The sequence below is a fragment of the Takifugu flavidus genome, chromosome 6 (assembly GCF_003711565.1).
Source record: "Takifugu flavidus isolate HTHZ2018 chromosome 6, ASM371156v2, whole genome shotgun sequence".
NCBI classification, from domain to species: domain Eukaryota; kingdom Metazoa; phylum Chordata; class Actinopteri; order Tetraodontiformes; family Tetraodontidae; genus Takifugu; species Takifugu flavidus.
Window position 1 is genome coordinate 14561095 of NC_079525.1, and position 15114 is coordinate 14576208.

The window sequence follows — 15114 nt, forward strand, 5'->3', positions numbered from 1 at the left end:
GAGAGGTAGGGGAGGGGCAAGAGAAGCACAAGAACTAGAAAAAGTGTTTGGTGCTTCGTCTTCTTGCTCAGGCCTGATGTACGGGCAGCCCCACTGGGCAGTTTTTCGGGTGTGCGCTGCAACACAAACAAGGCGGTAAGTTCGTCACCTCGGCCGAATGAGGAGATGACAATAATTAAAAGGCTGGCTAAAGATTAAAAATGGAAGTGATGCTACTCAACTGCTTACATTGCTATTCCACAGTGAAGTTTGACCTCTGCCTTTAAGCCATCTAAAGATAGGAGCGGTATGGAGTCTAACCCAGACACCCCCCCCCCCCCCCCTCCAGCTCAGGCTGCAGGGTTTGTGCACTGTTACAAAGACTAAGGAGGTCAGTGCAGGTAAATTAAGCACGGTCAGCTCTCTCAAGGCCCCTATCGGGTTTGCCTGGTATTTTTATTACGATATTACGTAACTGCTTTAGTCTCGGATGACTTCTGATGAAGTTGAGTTGAGGGATGCCATTGCTAACTTTGATAGCAACAAAACTCTGATAGTCACAGGCCCTTCACACCAGGCCCTCCACACCAGGCCCTCCACACCAGGCCCTCCACATCAGGCCCTCCACACCAGGCCCTCCACACCAGGCCCTCCACATCAGGCCCTCCACATCAGGCCCTCCACATCAGGCCCTCCACACCAGGCCCTCCACACCATGCCCTCCACACCAGGCCCTCCACACCAGGCCCTCCCCACCAGGCCCTCCACACCAGGCCCTCCACACCAGGCCCTCTGTAAGTTCCCTTAATGATGAAATTCACATCATCTTTGCAGCCATTTCAGTGAATCTGGATAAGAATTGATGCAGGCGTTCAGTCCAAACATCCAATCTGTGATCCCAGAGGAGCCCGAGACACAACCACACGCTGTGGACACAACCACAGCGTGCTAATTACTGTCCACAGTGGGAAGAAAAACGTGATTAATCAGTCCAACGAGCGTTCTTTTCTCACTGACGTTCTATGAATTCCATGATGATTATGAGATTAGACATATTTTGAATTTACACACACGATAAAGTTTCGCTTCGGGTGTTACTCCATCATCATGCAACATCTGGAGACATTAATGTCACAACTGGAAAAGACCAAAGCACCCATGGTTCTACTTGAAGGCTCTGAGGGAGGTGGGGGCAGGGGTACGGTCCACCTCTTTAAATAGCCGTCATACAAGAATGAGCAAAGCTCCACGATGAGCAAGTTGGTGGAGAAGCAGAACATCCGTGTCCCACGAGAGTGCACGTCCTCTCACAGTCGACGATGAGGGGAAACTGAGGACATTTGAGGACATTTTCTGGACAATGTTTTGCTTTTCATTTGTGAATTGATAATGTAAGTATTTCCTTTATTGTCTTTGGAGCTTTTTTTTAAAGACTTGAAAACATTTTGAATAATGATGTGTTGTTTTTTTTAAAGCTTTAATAACGATAACGCTATTAAATCATTAATCAATCCAATCTATTGAAACGAGCTACACCATCACCTGTAAACATCTGGGTTTGTTCATGTGACATCTGTGAATGAATGCACAGTTTTTCATCGCTGCTGCAGCAGGTTTCTCTGTTAGGAGATCTACTTATGTAATCGGATGGAAAGATCTAATCCGACAGGCGCTCAGCCATCGCAGGGGTCGTTCCACCAGAGCAAGATCTCACTCATTTGTCAAGGATGCTGACTCCCTGTTTCCACGGCAACGGGTCAACATACCAACGTTAGCTCCATACTAGGAAAGAGAAACTGCAGCAGCAACAAAGAAACGCTTGTTGATGGTTTAGCGTTGAAATCAAGCAGAACAAAGGGTGAGGAGAAGAGTTACGGGACAACCTGTCCAAGAGTTTCTGCCTTTTAGAAACTACAGTTCATTAACTGAGACAGATAAATTGGTTTGCCAGGAAAAAAATCACAAACATTAACAAGAGAGATGCATGTTAATATTCAAGAACACAAACACACAGGACGGATTTGTAAAATAGGGATAAAATAGAGTTGAAAGTTATTTTAAACTGCTCATATGAAAGCATGGAGTAGATGCATGCTGGCTAGGTTGCTGGTTTACTAGAAAATGCACACACACACACACACACACACACACACACACAGACACACACACATAAACGCCTCCTACACAATTCACCTTCCTTTGGAACTGTGGAAGAAACGTGTTGGGAAGAAAATCATCATCATCATGCTATCTGATTCTGTGCCAGGTGTTTTATTCATTAAAAGCTGTTCACACATTATGAAGTAATTTGGAATTGCGACTGCGTGGAATTTATGTGAATACTAATTAATCCGTGTTTTTCCTTGTTGTTTTCCTTTTATGCTCTTTTCTTCTTCAACGTCAGGTTTATTTCCATGTTCCAACAGTGCCCCTGAGGGCAGTTTCTTTATCCTTTTTCTCTCTTACTGTAATGGGTCACGCAATAGAAAATGTCAAGTGCTGTAGCGCCACCCTGTGGTCGTATTGATAATTGAGCAGAAACTGCGGCTTAAATTAAAAGGTTTAGGGGGCGTTTTTGGGTGGTGGGGGGGGGTTGGGTTTTTTTTTCTAAGTAATGCACTGCACGATTTTAGAGTCTGAAGTTTTAAGAAAAGGGGAGTAGCCCTCAAGCATATTTTTATCTATTAAGAAAGGTTTTAGTTGCGCTTTGATATGTGACAGCTATTATATATATATATATAGATATATATATATATAGATATATATAGATATATCTATATATCTATATATATCTATATATATATATAGATATATATATATATAGAGAGAGAGAGAGAGAGATAGATAGATAGATAGATAGATAGATAGATAGATAGATAGATATAGATAGATAGATAGATAGATAGATAGATAGATAGATAGATAGATAGATAGATAGATAGATAGATAGAAATTAGTTTCCAGAATAAGCAGCAAAAGATCAGACTTTTTTGGCTGTGGCCATTAGAAGGATGCCCTCTCAGCTATCTTGGAACAAAATAAATAAAAATAAATAAATAGAGAGGCCCAGGCAGATCGTTCACCCGCATTCTTAAAAAGAACAAAATGTCCTTTGACTACAACAGCAGAAGCTCAAGCATTCAAACTATATACAAATTAAACTGCAGTGCATCTGGTTTTTAAATGGAAACAACAGCAAGGCGGCGATGCTGACGTTTGCTGCAGTGATGGATGGGAACAGAAGAGGAAAAGAGACCTGGCTGTATAAACAGGAGTTCAGAAAACAGCCACTGGGTTGTTTTTGTTAGGTCCTTGAACGCATCGTCCCCCTTTGATTGCACATACCATTCCATTTAGAGCAACGGCGGGCCTGATGCAGACTCCCAGCTGGGAGCAGGGATATCTTGTGTAAATTCTACAGTTGATTATTACTTACATCTATTGATTATTCAATTTTTATTATTTGTGCTCTTGACCGGGAGAAATGCATCAGAAATAACTACATAACATATAGGAGATGGCACATGTCTGGCCTGCCTAACTGAACTTAGGGAGAGCAAAAGAACATTACTTTGATATCATTAGAAGAGATTGAACCTATAATGTGTAAATCTAGCATTCATAGGGTTTTCCCTCAATCTTGATTATTATTTATTTTTTCTTTATGTTGAAGGTTTTACTGAAGATTCAGCATTAGAAATGGAACGAGATGCCGAAGAGCCAGACAACAATGAACCCTCGAACCTCTGGTCGGGTTCAGATGCTTCCCAGGAACACTGTGTCTCTGAGTCCTTTGCAGATTCGTACTATGAAGATGACGCCAGTGATGCAGAGTATCGCTTGGACCCTCTCCCAGTTCATGTGGAGTCTGAGGTGAAGTCTCCAGAACTTTATCAGAATGAGGAATGGAAACCCACAGGTGAGCAGCAACAACCACCTGGATTTAATGGAAGTGAAGAGGAGGTCTCATACCAAGGAGAGGATGAGGAAGACTTCTTCCTGAGCGATTCAAGAGAAAGTCTTCCTCACGTGCAGACCTCCCCACCAGTATCTCCACGCTTACAGAGGCCTGACTCAGAGCCCAAAGCCGGCAAGATGTCGTTAACACGATCATCTTCTTTGTCTACCGACGGTGCTGCCGATGCGACCCTGGCCTTGACCCCGACCAGAGGGCAACCCCAGAAAGCCAGTAACAGAAGGTGCCCAGGGACCCTGAACATGGGGGTTGACTCCTCAGAGGAAGGAGGGAGTCATGAGGCACCTCCTGCTTCTGTCTTCTTTGGAATGCCAGATGAGGGTGCTGAGCCGGCAGAGACTTGGAACTCCGAGTCTGACACAGATCTGTGCAGACCGGACACGCAGGGGCTGCGGAACACACGTAAGTATTTATCATCTGCCTCACTTCATAGATTCCAGCAGGCAGTTAATGCAAAACCTAGCTTAAGGTTAATGTTTGCTTGACAAAAGACAGCTTTGATTCGAATGCTGAGGCACACGTTAGCTGTTAATGTAAACTCTAACTGACGAGTTGTGCTTATCATAAATAGAGGGGTCATTCGAGGCTAGATAATTTGTGCAAAGTGCTCCAGGTGCTGGTTATTTTCACTTTGTAACGTGGGTTCTATTTGAAGGTGGATTCGGTGGGAGAATTCCTATGGCTTTAATCGGCAGAGTGGGATAAGAATAAAATCTGACCATATGATGAGGTCGACAGAAACGAATTTGACAGACACCAGCATGTGTCACCGGGGCTGTCACCTGATCCCTCTTTCCAGCCGTTAAACTTGACGGCAGTGGAAAGTGTGCCGATCATTTTTCTTGCCTCATAGAACCCCTCTAAGTTTGGTGTAAGTAAATATGGTGCTTTTATTAGTGTGCTTGCTTCAGCATGGGGCATCTCCGACACTTCTCTTTTACTGGCTCGGGATCAAACAGAATTTCGGAATGTTTCTCAAAGCCTGCTGTAAAATACCGGATTGTGGAACATTTTTAATCTGCCCCCTTTTTCCCTATTCCCTTTTCTCCCCCCTCCAACGGCGTAGGCACCGGTCACAACGAGAGTCAGTCAGAAAGACAGGCCAAGGAGAACAAGTCGAAGTGTAAGAAAATTGCTCGTCTACTAACCAATGCGCCCAACCCTCATAATAAAGGGGCTCTGCTCTTCAACAAACGCCGCCAGCGAGTTGAGAAGTACACGCTTGTGAGTTACGGCACTGGCGACAACAGGCATGGCGGCCAAGAGCAATTAGAGGAGGAACTCGAGGAAAGTGGTTCAGCCGGGTACGACTTTGTGGAAACGACTGATTCTGAGATAGAGGAGGAGTACTGTGTTCATCACCAGCAGCAGAATTTCAGCCCGAACTGGGGGAGTCTGCGAGATATGGAAGCACTGCCGGATACAAGCGGGAAGGGCGTTTTGATGTTTGCCAAATGCCGCAAAAGAGTGGATGAGATTGCGTCAGAGCAGGAGCAGTTAAGAAATAAAGGCATGGAGAAGCTTTTCGGACCCACACGCACAGAGGCACAGAACATATATGATGCTCAGCAGTTATATTATCCAGCTGATGATGTGGATGTAAACATTGGCCAACAGGGGGCGTATCAAGACGTTTTTCAACAAATAAACCACCCATCATCCAATATGTCAAGAGGGCTGGTGTCGAACAGAACTGCAAAGCCTTTCCCGGGTTTTCAAGACAGTGGTCCTGCGCCGTTCATATCTGGAGGTGCTGGGCCACCGACAAAGAAGCAGGAACGGAAATTCAAGGTGCCTGTTCTCACCAATACTAACCCACAAGTTTGGTCTCCGACTGGAGACATCATCGCCTCAAGAGACGAGCGAATATCGGTGCCTGCAATTAAGACAGGTATCCTCCCAGAGTCAAAGAGGAGAGCCGGCAGCAAACAGGCATCCCTATTGGGTCAAGATAAACAGAATAAAGGAGACGGAAGGTCGTGTGTAGATGCAGAGGAGGACTGCTTTAGTCTAGGTGCAGAAGCTTGTAACTTCATGCAACCTAGAAGAATAAAACTCAGGAACCCACCTCCAGTCGCACCAAAGCCTGCTATGAATCCAGCCTGCCCACCTGTGATGAGAAGGAGTCCCCTTAGTGAACCTTATATTCCACAAAGAAGTCCAGTATCCCAGCCCTGTCAAACATATGCAAGGCCTCATTCTCAGCAGCACCTTCAACAGCGAGACTGGGACCCGTCTCGCAACAGCCACAGTGGTCCAGGTGGCGCTCAGGCAATGCCTCACACGCCGGCGAAAACCCATAGTCCTCAGCCTCTCCTGCCGCCAGCCAGGAAGAACAGGAGTCAACAGCCTCAGCAGTCTACTGTGAGTATGCCTGACTGCAGCCCTACTTACAGCCCACCAGCCCCGCCGCCATCCTTAAAGAGTAGGTCAGACAGGGCCGCACACTCAGTTGTCTCTCCAGAGATGTCCTCGCATCCAAAACCGTCACAGTCCTCACAGGCTTTTCCTAGGGGTAATGTCCAAAATGGAGGTTTTAAGCAAAAAGGTAACGGATCAGCGATGGAGGGCAAAGGAGTGTTGGCCAACTGGCAGTCCTGTTCGCCCAAGTTTCCTGTTGAGGCTGAAAGAGTCCAAGACAATAGGCCTAGATCGCCCTCCCCGACATCATCTCTGCCTAAAAGTTGGAGGTATTCGTCCAACGTCCGGGCCCCCCCTCCCGTAGCGTACAACCCCCTTCTGGCTCCTTTCTACCCTCCGTCAGCAGCCAAACAACCCCCATCCACCAGCCCCAAAATCAAGCCAAAGTCCAAAGAAAAAGCCGCAAAGCAACTAAACACCTTAGATATTATGAAGCACCAGCCATATCAGTTAAGCCGATCACTCTTTGAGTACGAAGCGGCACCAGAGGTCAAAGCCCCCAAACACGCCCCAGTGTCCAAGTTTGAGGCGACCAAAAAATACCTGAATAAATCTGGCTCTTCTCTTTCTTCTCCTAACGACCCAGTTGTTCCGACCACCACAGGAGTCCCCGCTACACCTGCAGTGTCAGCAGGCTCCCAGAGTGTTCCTGCCCACCACACTACCAGATCAGAGAGGCTGATGGCAGATGCCAATGCAGCTGCAGCTCATCCCACTTGCAGCAAGCAAGTGCGAAGCAATCAACCAGCCTCGCAACAGTCCTCCGCCGGGCGCAGCCTAGCTTTAGCTTTTTCTCCTGCGTCTCTCATCGCTAGAGGCGCACGTCAAATGGCGCCTCGGCCCAAATTCTGTGCCAATAAACCCGTGGTGGCAGGTCCACAGTGGAGGCCTGTCGCTCTACTGCGTTAATCCCAACACGTGCTAGCGCCGCGATCGCATCCATGTCTGTTAAACTTGCTCAAGGAAATGCCGTCTTTTGCTAAATCAATGGGAGTAAACGTTTGCTTTCAAAAGCTGAAGGAAGTCAAAGTACATTATCTCTTTTTTTAAAATTAAAGTAACATTTCGGCTCAGGACATTCAGAGGATTGTTTTTTAGATTGTCCATCCTCTTTTATGAAAACGGAACTTGACAGAATTGTTTTTAGCATTGAGCCCCGTAACAATGCCTTACCCTCATTAGTACTGGTTTAGCTGTTTAATGGTATTTTTATTCAGAAAAATGCATTTCCTTTGCACAAATGCAGTATATCATTGACTTGGGGGATGAAACAGTGCACTTTTATTTCTTTTTCAGATGTGTGCAAATGGTAGTTCCTTCTGTCTCATTCCAGACATTGCTGGCCTCGTAACAATTTAGTATAAATGTTGGAAATTCTAAACATTTCTTTATCTATTTTGTCACGTATCCTACGGTGGCCAGCTGTCAGTGAAGTCCCCAAACACACTGTGTCTCTTTACTTGTCAGCATCTTTAAGATGTGGCTTTTCCTGGAATGTTCTGTTCGGAACAACAGACACCTGTCCTCTTTGTTGCTGTCTCTGTCTTTCAAACTGTTCAATGCACTTCTTGTACTCGACACGATCTTGCTATTAAATGTCCTTTTTGCCTCTATCTTGTCTTTTCTCTTTCCTTCAATTCTGGTTTGCTTTTATTTCTCTCTCCCTACTTCACTCTGGCACAGTTTGCTTCCAGAATGATTTTTCACTAATACAGAGTGCAAGAGCTTAACAACGATATTGATTTCTTTGTCTGATGTTTCCTTTTTTTCATCTCATTTTTAACAACCAGGTTTTCCTCGGAATCCAGTTTGTCTAGTTTGAGAAGATGTTGCACATAGCCACATATGTATTTATCCTTAGCTAAAATCTGACTATCGACGTAAGAGGTGGGATCTTCATTAGTTGATACAGTAACTAACTCAATCACTCAGATTGGATCAGTTTGTCCAGAAAACTTTGTAAGAATGCCCAAAATATGGGAGTGACCTGAATAATCATGAACACGTCAGCCCGCTCCAGCTGTCTGATAAGAATAGGATGTGCTCCTGCATATGCTCCTCAAAATACACTCCTGTTAGGCCAAACGTTCTCAGGTATATGTAACCTTTAAGCAGAAGAAAACAACACTTTGACACACATATTTTTGTTTACTTATATTGACTAGAGCTGCATTATTTAATTGTTTTTATAATTTTACTATTTGGCTGACGCTTCCGCGACAAAGGTACATCGGGTTTGAGTTATGAAGTACCCCATACATCCAGACGGTGGCAGCAAAGTCTGCACATCTGCACAAATTGTACGTGTGCTTTTTTTTCAGGGGTTCGGTAGAAGCCTGTCTCTCAGCCTGCCTCGGCAACAGAACGCGATTCCTTTTGGAACCCCCGAGGGCAGACCCGGAATCCATTCATCAAATTTTTCCAGGCAAAGGTCCCTCCAGGAAAAAGTCTACAAACCTCTTTCACCATGGGAAGCGGCATCCAGGAGCCCCCTCGGCTCTGTGGATGAGGCATTTGAGCTTCAGGGCCAGTCGTCATCTGTTGCTTCCAGCGTGGTTCTTGCCGGTCAGCTCAGGTCTCTACCAGAGCCTCCGGATGAGTGGAAGCGCAGGGTGTCTCTTGAACCGGCCGCTATGGGCGTGGGTCGCTACCCACCAGCTCCCCCTTTTCAGGCACCATCCCTGAGTCAGACATTTTCCCCAGAGAAACCTTCCTTCTACGGGCCTCCTTTAAGACCTGCCCAGCCTCTAAATCTCAAAGGCAAACCCAGCGTTGCATACGTGAGACAAAGCTCAAGCCCAAGCAAATACTCCCCCCTGTATGGAGCAATCCACTAAAGTGGAAACGATGGGAGAATAATCCAGACATTAAATGAAAATGACACACAGCGCATGATATTTTAGATATGAAAAGAAAGGCCAAAGGTGTAACAAGGTTCCCATTTTCTGAGTAAGTCATGTCAGATTTGGACCACTTGTTAAATAAGTAAATAAGGAAGCTTAGATTAAACTAAGTAAATGTGAGGTAGATTGTGTGTTTGATAGCGCAATTTATCACTGAAAATATCTATTTGAATTTGGTGTATTTATCGAGAGGCTCCGTGTGTGTTTATTATTGCAGTGACATTTAAAGAGTGAACCAAGGGACTACACACATTCTATTCTTTATCTTTCTGTTTGAGTGCACACAGTAGCAACACACTTGGAATGCATGACCTTATTCAAGCTGACAAAAATATTGTTAATGAAAAATACACTGCATGCAAACATTTAAGAGGTCTTTTGATATAGAGCTAAATAAAGGTGTCAATTGACCCCCAAACTGTACTATGCACACAAATCAAAGAATAAAAATCAGTGAAAAAAGATTTTTTTTTGTTCTGCTTTGTTTTTAGAGTCGTGTTAAGTGGCGAAATGTCACCGTTCGAGTGCAAAATAGTCCCATTTAATGAGAGATTCCAATGTCAGGAATGACACAAAGGTCATTTTAGCCCGACAGAAGAAATGAAAACTCAACAAAAGGGGGGAATATAGTTTGTCTGTGGAGAGGAGGGCTTCCTTTAAGGAGCGCCAGTCAGAATGAAGTGTCGGCGTTCTCCCCCCCCCCCCCCCCCCCCCCTCTCTGCGATAGCTATCCATGTCCTATGGTGTTTGAGAGTGGTTCTGAGTGTTTGGCAGGTTAAATTTAGACTATTGATGTAAGCTGCATTCCATTGACAACAGAGACAGAGACACACTCACAGTTTGGCTTTAGTGTCCACAAGTGTGAAGATCAGGGAAGATCAAACAACCATCTGTAGGTTGACCCCTGTCCCCCGTGTCTTCCCTTCAAGGATACAGATACATCACAGGTAGGGATGGTCTGACTGGGGGGTGTCTGCAGAAAGTGTGGGGAAAAAAGAATTTGAAACAAAACAATACTTCCAGCAGATGCAACGTTACGGCAGTGAGATGACGTTAATGTCAATTATGGGAGAACTTTTACGGGAGAGTTTAGAGAAATGAAATACTAGAGTTTGCCCATTAGCTATTAACAAACCTTTTGATAGCAGACATTCTGGAAGCACCGTTGTTATAGAGTTCGCTGATGCCGATATTGGATTTTTTTAATATTATTTTATTTTTGGAAAAGGCATGGGATGTATTGTCATATTCCCAATTCAGAACTGAAGCCATAAAGACCAGAAGAGTATTACTAACTGTTGCTTGTGTATTTAGCTTCTTGCTGCTTTTTTTAATCCCACCATAAAAATCTGAAGTCACGCATGACCTTTATACCGATGACTGAGGGCACATTTGTGGAAGACATTAGATTCATGAATATTTATTCTGCGCGAGTGTGTGTGTGTGTGTGTGTGTGTGTGTGTGTGTGTTGTTCTACATATCTTATAGTGAGGACCAGAATAGGCATTGCACTGGCAAAGAAGGGACATTTATTTGAAGAGAGGACATTTTGCCCGTCCCCAAAGGTGTGTGTGAGGGTTCAGGTTAGAGTTTGGGTGAAGGTCGGGCTCAGGGTTAGGCAGCTCGTTGTGGAGCTGCATGGATTATGTTTATGTTCGTCCTCACAAAACCACAAGCCTGTATGTGTACACGTGTGTGTACATGTGTGTGTGTGTTAATGCTACTAAATTGGGACGTCAGGCTTATGTAATACATTGTGATTTTTAAATGGGACCGCTATGGAGATTATCACACAAAGACAAACATGATTTACGCGACCTTCCAAATTCCTCTCCAGATGTTGGTAAGTGACTGCGAAAACTAGGCAGCACCAAATCCACCCATACAAACTCCTCTTTTTATTTTTTATATTTTTTTAAAAAAAGACAAATTTAAAACCATGTGTTCTATGTGTGTCTGCAGTTCTGCTGACCTTCCAAAGCCACAATGTCACAGTTCTGTACAATGCCAGCTGGAGAGAGGAAGAAACGTGCGGCAGCTATTTGCCGAGAGGTCCACGGCAGCAACGGTATGATGTCAAAGCTGAGACCAGGAGAGCAGCCATTCTGATCTGGGTTCAGAATGTCAGGGCTACTCTCCAGCAGTTGCCATAAATAAGTGAATGCGCTTCTATAGCGGCTCTGGCGGCTTTGTCGTCCTCCTATTCAAATGTCTATTTCTGGAGAGCGCAGGGAAGTCGCGAGGGCAACTGTGTGGCTGTTTGTTGTGTGAAGGTTTGTGACAGCTGGTGCACATTCTGCAGTGTTGGAAAAGGAAGCATCATGTATTCCAGGAGGAATTCTCAAGCACAATAGCTTGTTTTCCATGAACAATGGAGAGGATCTTTTAATTCCACTCAAATTCTGAAAAGATTATATCAAAAACCACCTTGTTTGCCAGACTCCCGTCCTCTCTGCATGGCCAGTATTTATATATTTCTATATGGCTCAGAGGGTCCAGAGCAACATGCAAATGAGCAAACAGGTTTACAATTTCCTTGCAACAATCTCTAAATTTAAAATGGACCCTGTGAGCTAATAAAGGTCCTCAAGATGCTCCTGCTGATCACAAATCACTCCAAACTCTGCAGATTCGTGCTCCGCACACCATTAAACTGGGACCTTTCAGAGAGTCCAGCACATCAAATCATCAATCTCATTATTGTGATGGTTGTAATTTCATAAAATTGTAGAAATTTTGATTAAAAAAAACAAATAAGCAAATATAGAGTTTTTCTTTCTTCCGTCTGCTGTATAAATACATAGGAGTATGCTTTTTTTTCTGAATAGGAGACTTAATGGACCTTGGAAAGAAGCTCAGCATTCCTAAGGACATCATGTTGGAGGAGTTGTCCCTGCTGTCCAACAGAGGCTCGCGTCTTTTCAAGATGCGTCAGAGGAGATCTGAGAAATACACGTTTGAGAACATCCAAAACGAGGCAAACATGCAGCTCAGCGTACGTCTGCTTCTCTCTCTTCTGTAGCCACTCAGATCTTCTGAGGTAACTCACAATATTCACTCAGCCCGAACTTTTGCAAAGTTATCAGGAAACTTACGAGAGACACAATTGCAACACGTGGATGATTGCAGAGGCATGCGCCTCGTGCTTTCTGCGTCCTCCAGCCAAACCCTGTGAGAGGTTCCTGGGACACATTACTGAGGAGCTGCTCCTCTTTATCAGCAGCTGTTGAAAGACCTGCACGTGCGCAGGGGCGCGCGGTGTAGTTACGAGTGTTTGCCAGCTTATGGACGTGAGGCCAGTTGGACGTCCCGTCGCTCATAAGATAACCGACAACAATCCCCGGTCTCGTGTGCTTTGTTCTCACTTTCAGAATGACCTTTTAAATGTAAACGCAGTCACTGTGGAGATTAAAGTGGATCCTCCTGCAGAAGATGATGCTGCAAACGCCGACAACGCCGCTGTTTCAGGTGAAGATCTGTTAATGTATAAACTATTAGGTGGTTTTTAGGCAGGATACTAAGAATCAACGTTAAATGTGCTAATTCACCCGCTAACCAGCAATGTGACACCCTTTTTTTTTAGCTGTCAATGATTCCCCTGTCTGACTGCTCTGGGGTCTTACACAGCCCTATCAGATCATCTCATCCTAAAATTACGTGCACAATCGTCTGCAAAAAAAGCATTCAGCCATCTTCAAATGTATTTCTGTTATCGCGGTTAAATGTAAACCTAAAATCTTCCAGTAATGTGTCATCCCATGTGGACACTTTATATGATGAGGGCACACTTCAGCTATGTGCTATTTTAAGGCCTCAGATCGCAGTGATGGACAACTTAGTCTGCCTGTTCTCTCAGCACTGTCTCTATTCATAATCCTCTCCACTTTAAAACTTTAGCCCACTAGAAACAGCTCAAGAAAACGGTTAGCGTAGCTCGAAACGTTTGGATTATTTTACAGCAAAATCGACCCCCACATGTGTGTCTTTGTATTATCTTTTGGATAGAAGTGCCTGCGGTTCAGTCCAACACCTCCACCATGCCGAGGTCCTACCACTCCCCTTGGGAACAGGAGATTCTCGGTGATCCCAACCTCGCTGAAACCATCAAACAAAGAATGCCAGCGCCAGATCCACTACCAAATCTTCCCGAGTACAAAAGCTTTAATCGGTGAGGACGCGACAACATTTTGTGAAGCAACGCAACGTGAGATCCCAATTCAAACCCAGTGTTTGTTACAGGGTGGCCACTCCGTTTGGTGGCTTTGACAAAGCTCCTAGAACCATCACCTTCAAGCTTCCGGAGTTGGATCTAAACCCGCCAAATTTCCCTGAGCTGCAGGCACCGGGGATTAAGCGGCCCAGCTTCAACAGGACAGCTCAGGGCTGGATAACGGAGGGAACCCACATGATCATACCCACCATACCCCTGGAGTCCATTGAAGTCCCAGAGTCTGATGACCTGTAGATGGTTAACTCACTTTATGGCACCCGGGATCCTGCGGTTTCGTAGCAAAACTGTCATTTAGTAGCACAGTGAATTATTCCTTCTGAATATTTGGGAATTTTCACAGTGAAAACAAAATATTTTAGAGTTTTCACTTGCACACATCGGGGGAAAAAATACAGAAAAATGACTGCTATGATTTAAGACTGGATATGTATATTTATGATTCAACTTATTTAAGGATGACTGGAACTGGAAAAATAAAAAGCGAGCTGTTACTAGTCAGCAGAATTTTAACTGCATCTGTTTAATCCGACACCAAAAGGAGGCAGTTACGATGGGCAAAAAATGATATTTAAAGAACGACTGTAGCAGAAAACAGCTAAAGAAGCATTTTACGTTGCATTTTTGTCAGATATAACTGCAGTGTGCAGCTAAAAACACATACAACCAGTGCAATATTCCCATTGCTTGTAAAATGTGTGTGCTGTTGCACAGATGAAGCCTTTTAAACATTGGTTCCAATGCTTCAGATAATACCTTTGCATTTGTTCTGGAATAAGGAAATATAGGAGGAACTGCTGGGAACAAAACTGCTGGGCGTGAACCAGTCAACACACGTAAGATATTTGCATTCAGTCAGAGGGAGGAAATGCTCTTTGACCTTTTCTACAGGAACACATAAGCCCTGCAAGGTTACATTTAGGAATTTATCATAAATGTTACAGCAATAGTGGCCGGGGTTCCGATTTCCTCGATTAGGAGGAGAGTCGGATAAACCTGGATACAGACAAGTCTGAAAACGTGATAAACCAAACCACTGTACACATTTAAAATCTCCTCACTAACTTTGGAAATGATGACACAGATATTTATAGTTGCAAAAAATGGGGTTTTGGTCTGAACTTCGTATCAGTGAACACAAAAAACCCTCTAAAAATAACTCAAAGGATTACGTTTGACATTTCATCTCACCTGAAAAACAAATAAAACTTTCAGAGAGAACCGTGAAGCCTCTTTTTTTAAAATAGTTTTAATTTATAAATACTACCAAAACCTTAAGAGAAGTTTCAGTGCTATTAATGGACCAGAAAGACAGTATTTATATGCACTACTGCGTGAAACAGCACACTGAACTACAGTTATCAGGACCTCCAACAAAATAAAGATAAAACTGACGTATCTGTTCAGCCATCCTCTTCTCTCCACCTGGACCCTCCATTTGCCCCTTTCCCAGCATTTTAACTGGCGGACTCAACAAAATCACGCCATTCAAAAGCAGTACTATTACTTTTCAATGTAGGGTCTTTTAATTCCCTGAAATCATTGTCATCCCAGCCGCACATATAGGTGTGCGTGTGTCTGGCCCCCGCGGTGCTGCATGATTATGA

At 44.3% G+C, this 15114-nt stretch overlaps 2 protein-coding genes across 5 annotated transcripts; both read left to right on the forward strand.

Annotated features, from left to right (window-relative positions):
* The first annotated feature begins 1211 nt into the window (after positions 1–1211).
* On the forward strand, positions 1212–9743 carry synpo2b (synaptopodin 2b). Of its 3 annotated transcripts, none has more exons than XM_057035447.1 (4): positions 1213–1370; positions 3653–4357; positions 5022–6319; positions 6963–7205. In XM_057035447.1, exons 2-4 carry the CDS (start codon positions 3679–3681, stop codon positions 7056–7058), a joined length of 2073 nt encoding a protein of 690 aa, XP_056891427.1. In that variant the 5' UTR covers positions 1213–1370; positions 3653–3678; the 3' UTR covers positions 7059–7205. The 3 variants fall into 3 exon arrangements, with proteins under 3 accessions (XP_056891425.1, XP_056891427.1, XP_056891426.1); XM_057035446.1 differs by lacking the exon at positions 6963–7205 and adding an exon at positions 8698–9743 and having other exon boundaries at positions 1214–1370; XM_057035445.1 differs by having other exon boundaries at positions 1212–1370; positions 5022–7989.
* A 333-nt stretch (positions 9744–10076) lies between these two features.
* On the forward strand, positions 10077–14735 carry myoz2b (myozenin 2b). Of its 2 annotated transcripts, none has more exons than XM_057035485.1 (6): positions 10077–10226; positions 11242–11347; positions 12108–12274; positions 12651–12747; positions 13288–13447; positions 13519–14735. In XM_057035485.1, exons 2-6 carry the CDS (start codon positions 11266–11268, stop codon positions 13742–13744), a joined length of 732 nt encoding a protein of 243 aa, XP_056891465.1. In that variant the 5' UTR covers positions 10077–10226; positions 11242–11265; the 3' UTR covers positions 13745–14735. The 2 variants fall into 2 exon arrangements, with proteins under 2 accessions (XP_056891465.1, XP_056891464.1); XM_057035484.1 differs by having other exon boundaries at positions 13285–13447; positions 13519–14260.
* Positions 14736–15114: the final 379 nt, after the last annotated feature.

What these genes read in the sequence shown, in the direction of transcription:
- synpo2b (XM_057035445.1), top strand. Translation starts at nt 3,679, where the DNA reads ATGGAACGAGATGCCGAAGAGCCAGACAACAATGAACCCTCGAACCTC. An exon ending in GCAGGGGCTGCGGAACACAC is followed by an intron (nt 4,358 to 5,021) that starts GTAAGTATTTAT and finishes CCAACGGCGTAG; the next exon opens with GCACCGGTCACAACGAGAGT.
- myoz2b (XM_057035484.1), top strand. Translation starts at nt 11,266, where the DNA reads ATGTCACAGTTCTGTACAATGCCAGCTGGAGAGAGGAAGAAACGTGCG. An exon ending in AGAGGTCCACGGCAGCAACG is followed by an intron (nt 11,348 to 12,107) that starts GTATGATGTCAA and finishes TTTTCTGAATAG; the next exon opens with GAGACTTAATGGACCTTGGA. An exon ending in AGGCAAACATGCAGCTCAGC is followed by an intron (nt 12,275 to 12,650) that starts GTACGTCTGCTT and finishes TCTCACTTTCAG; the next exon opens with AATGACCTTTTAAATGTAAA.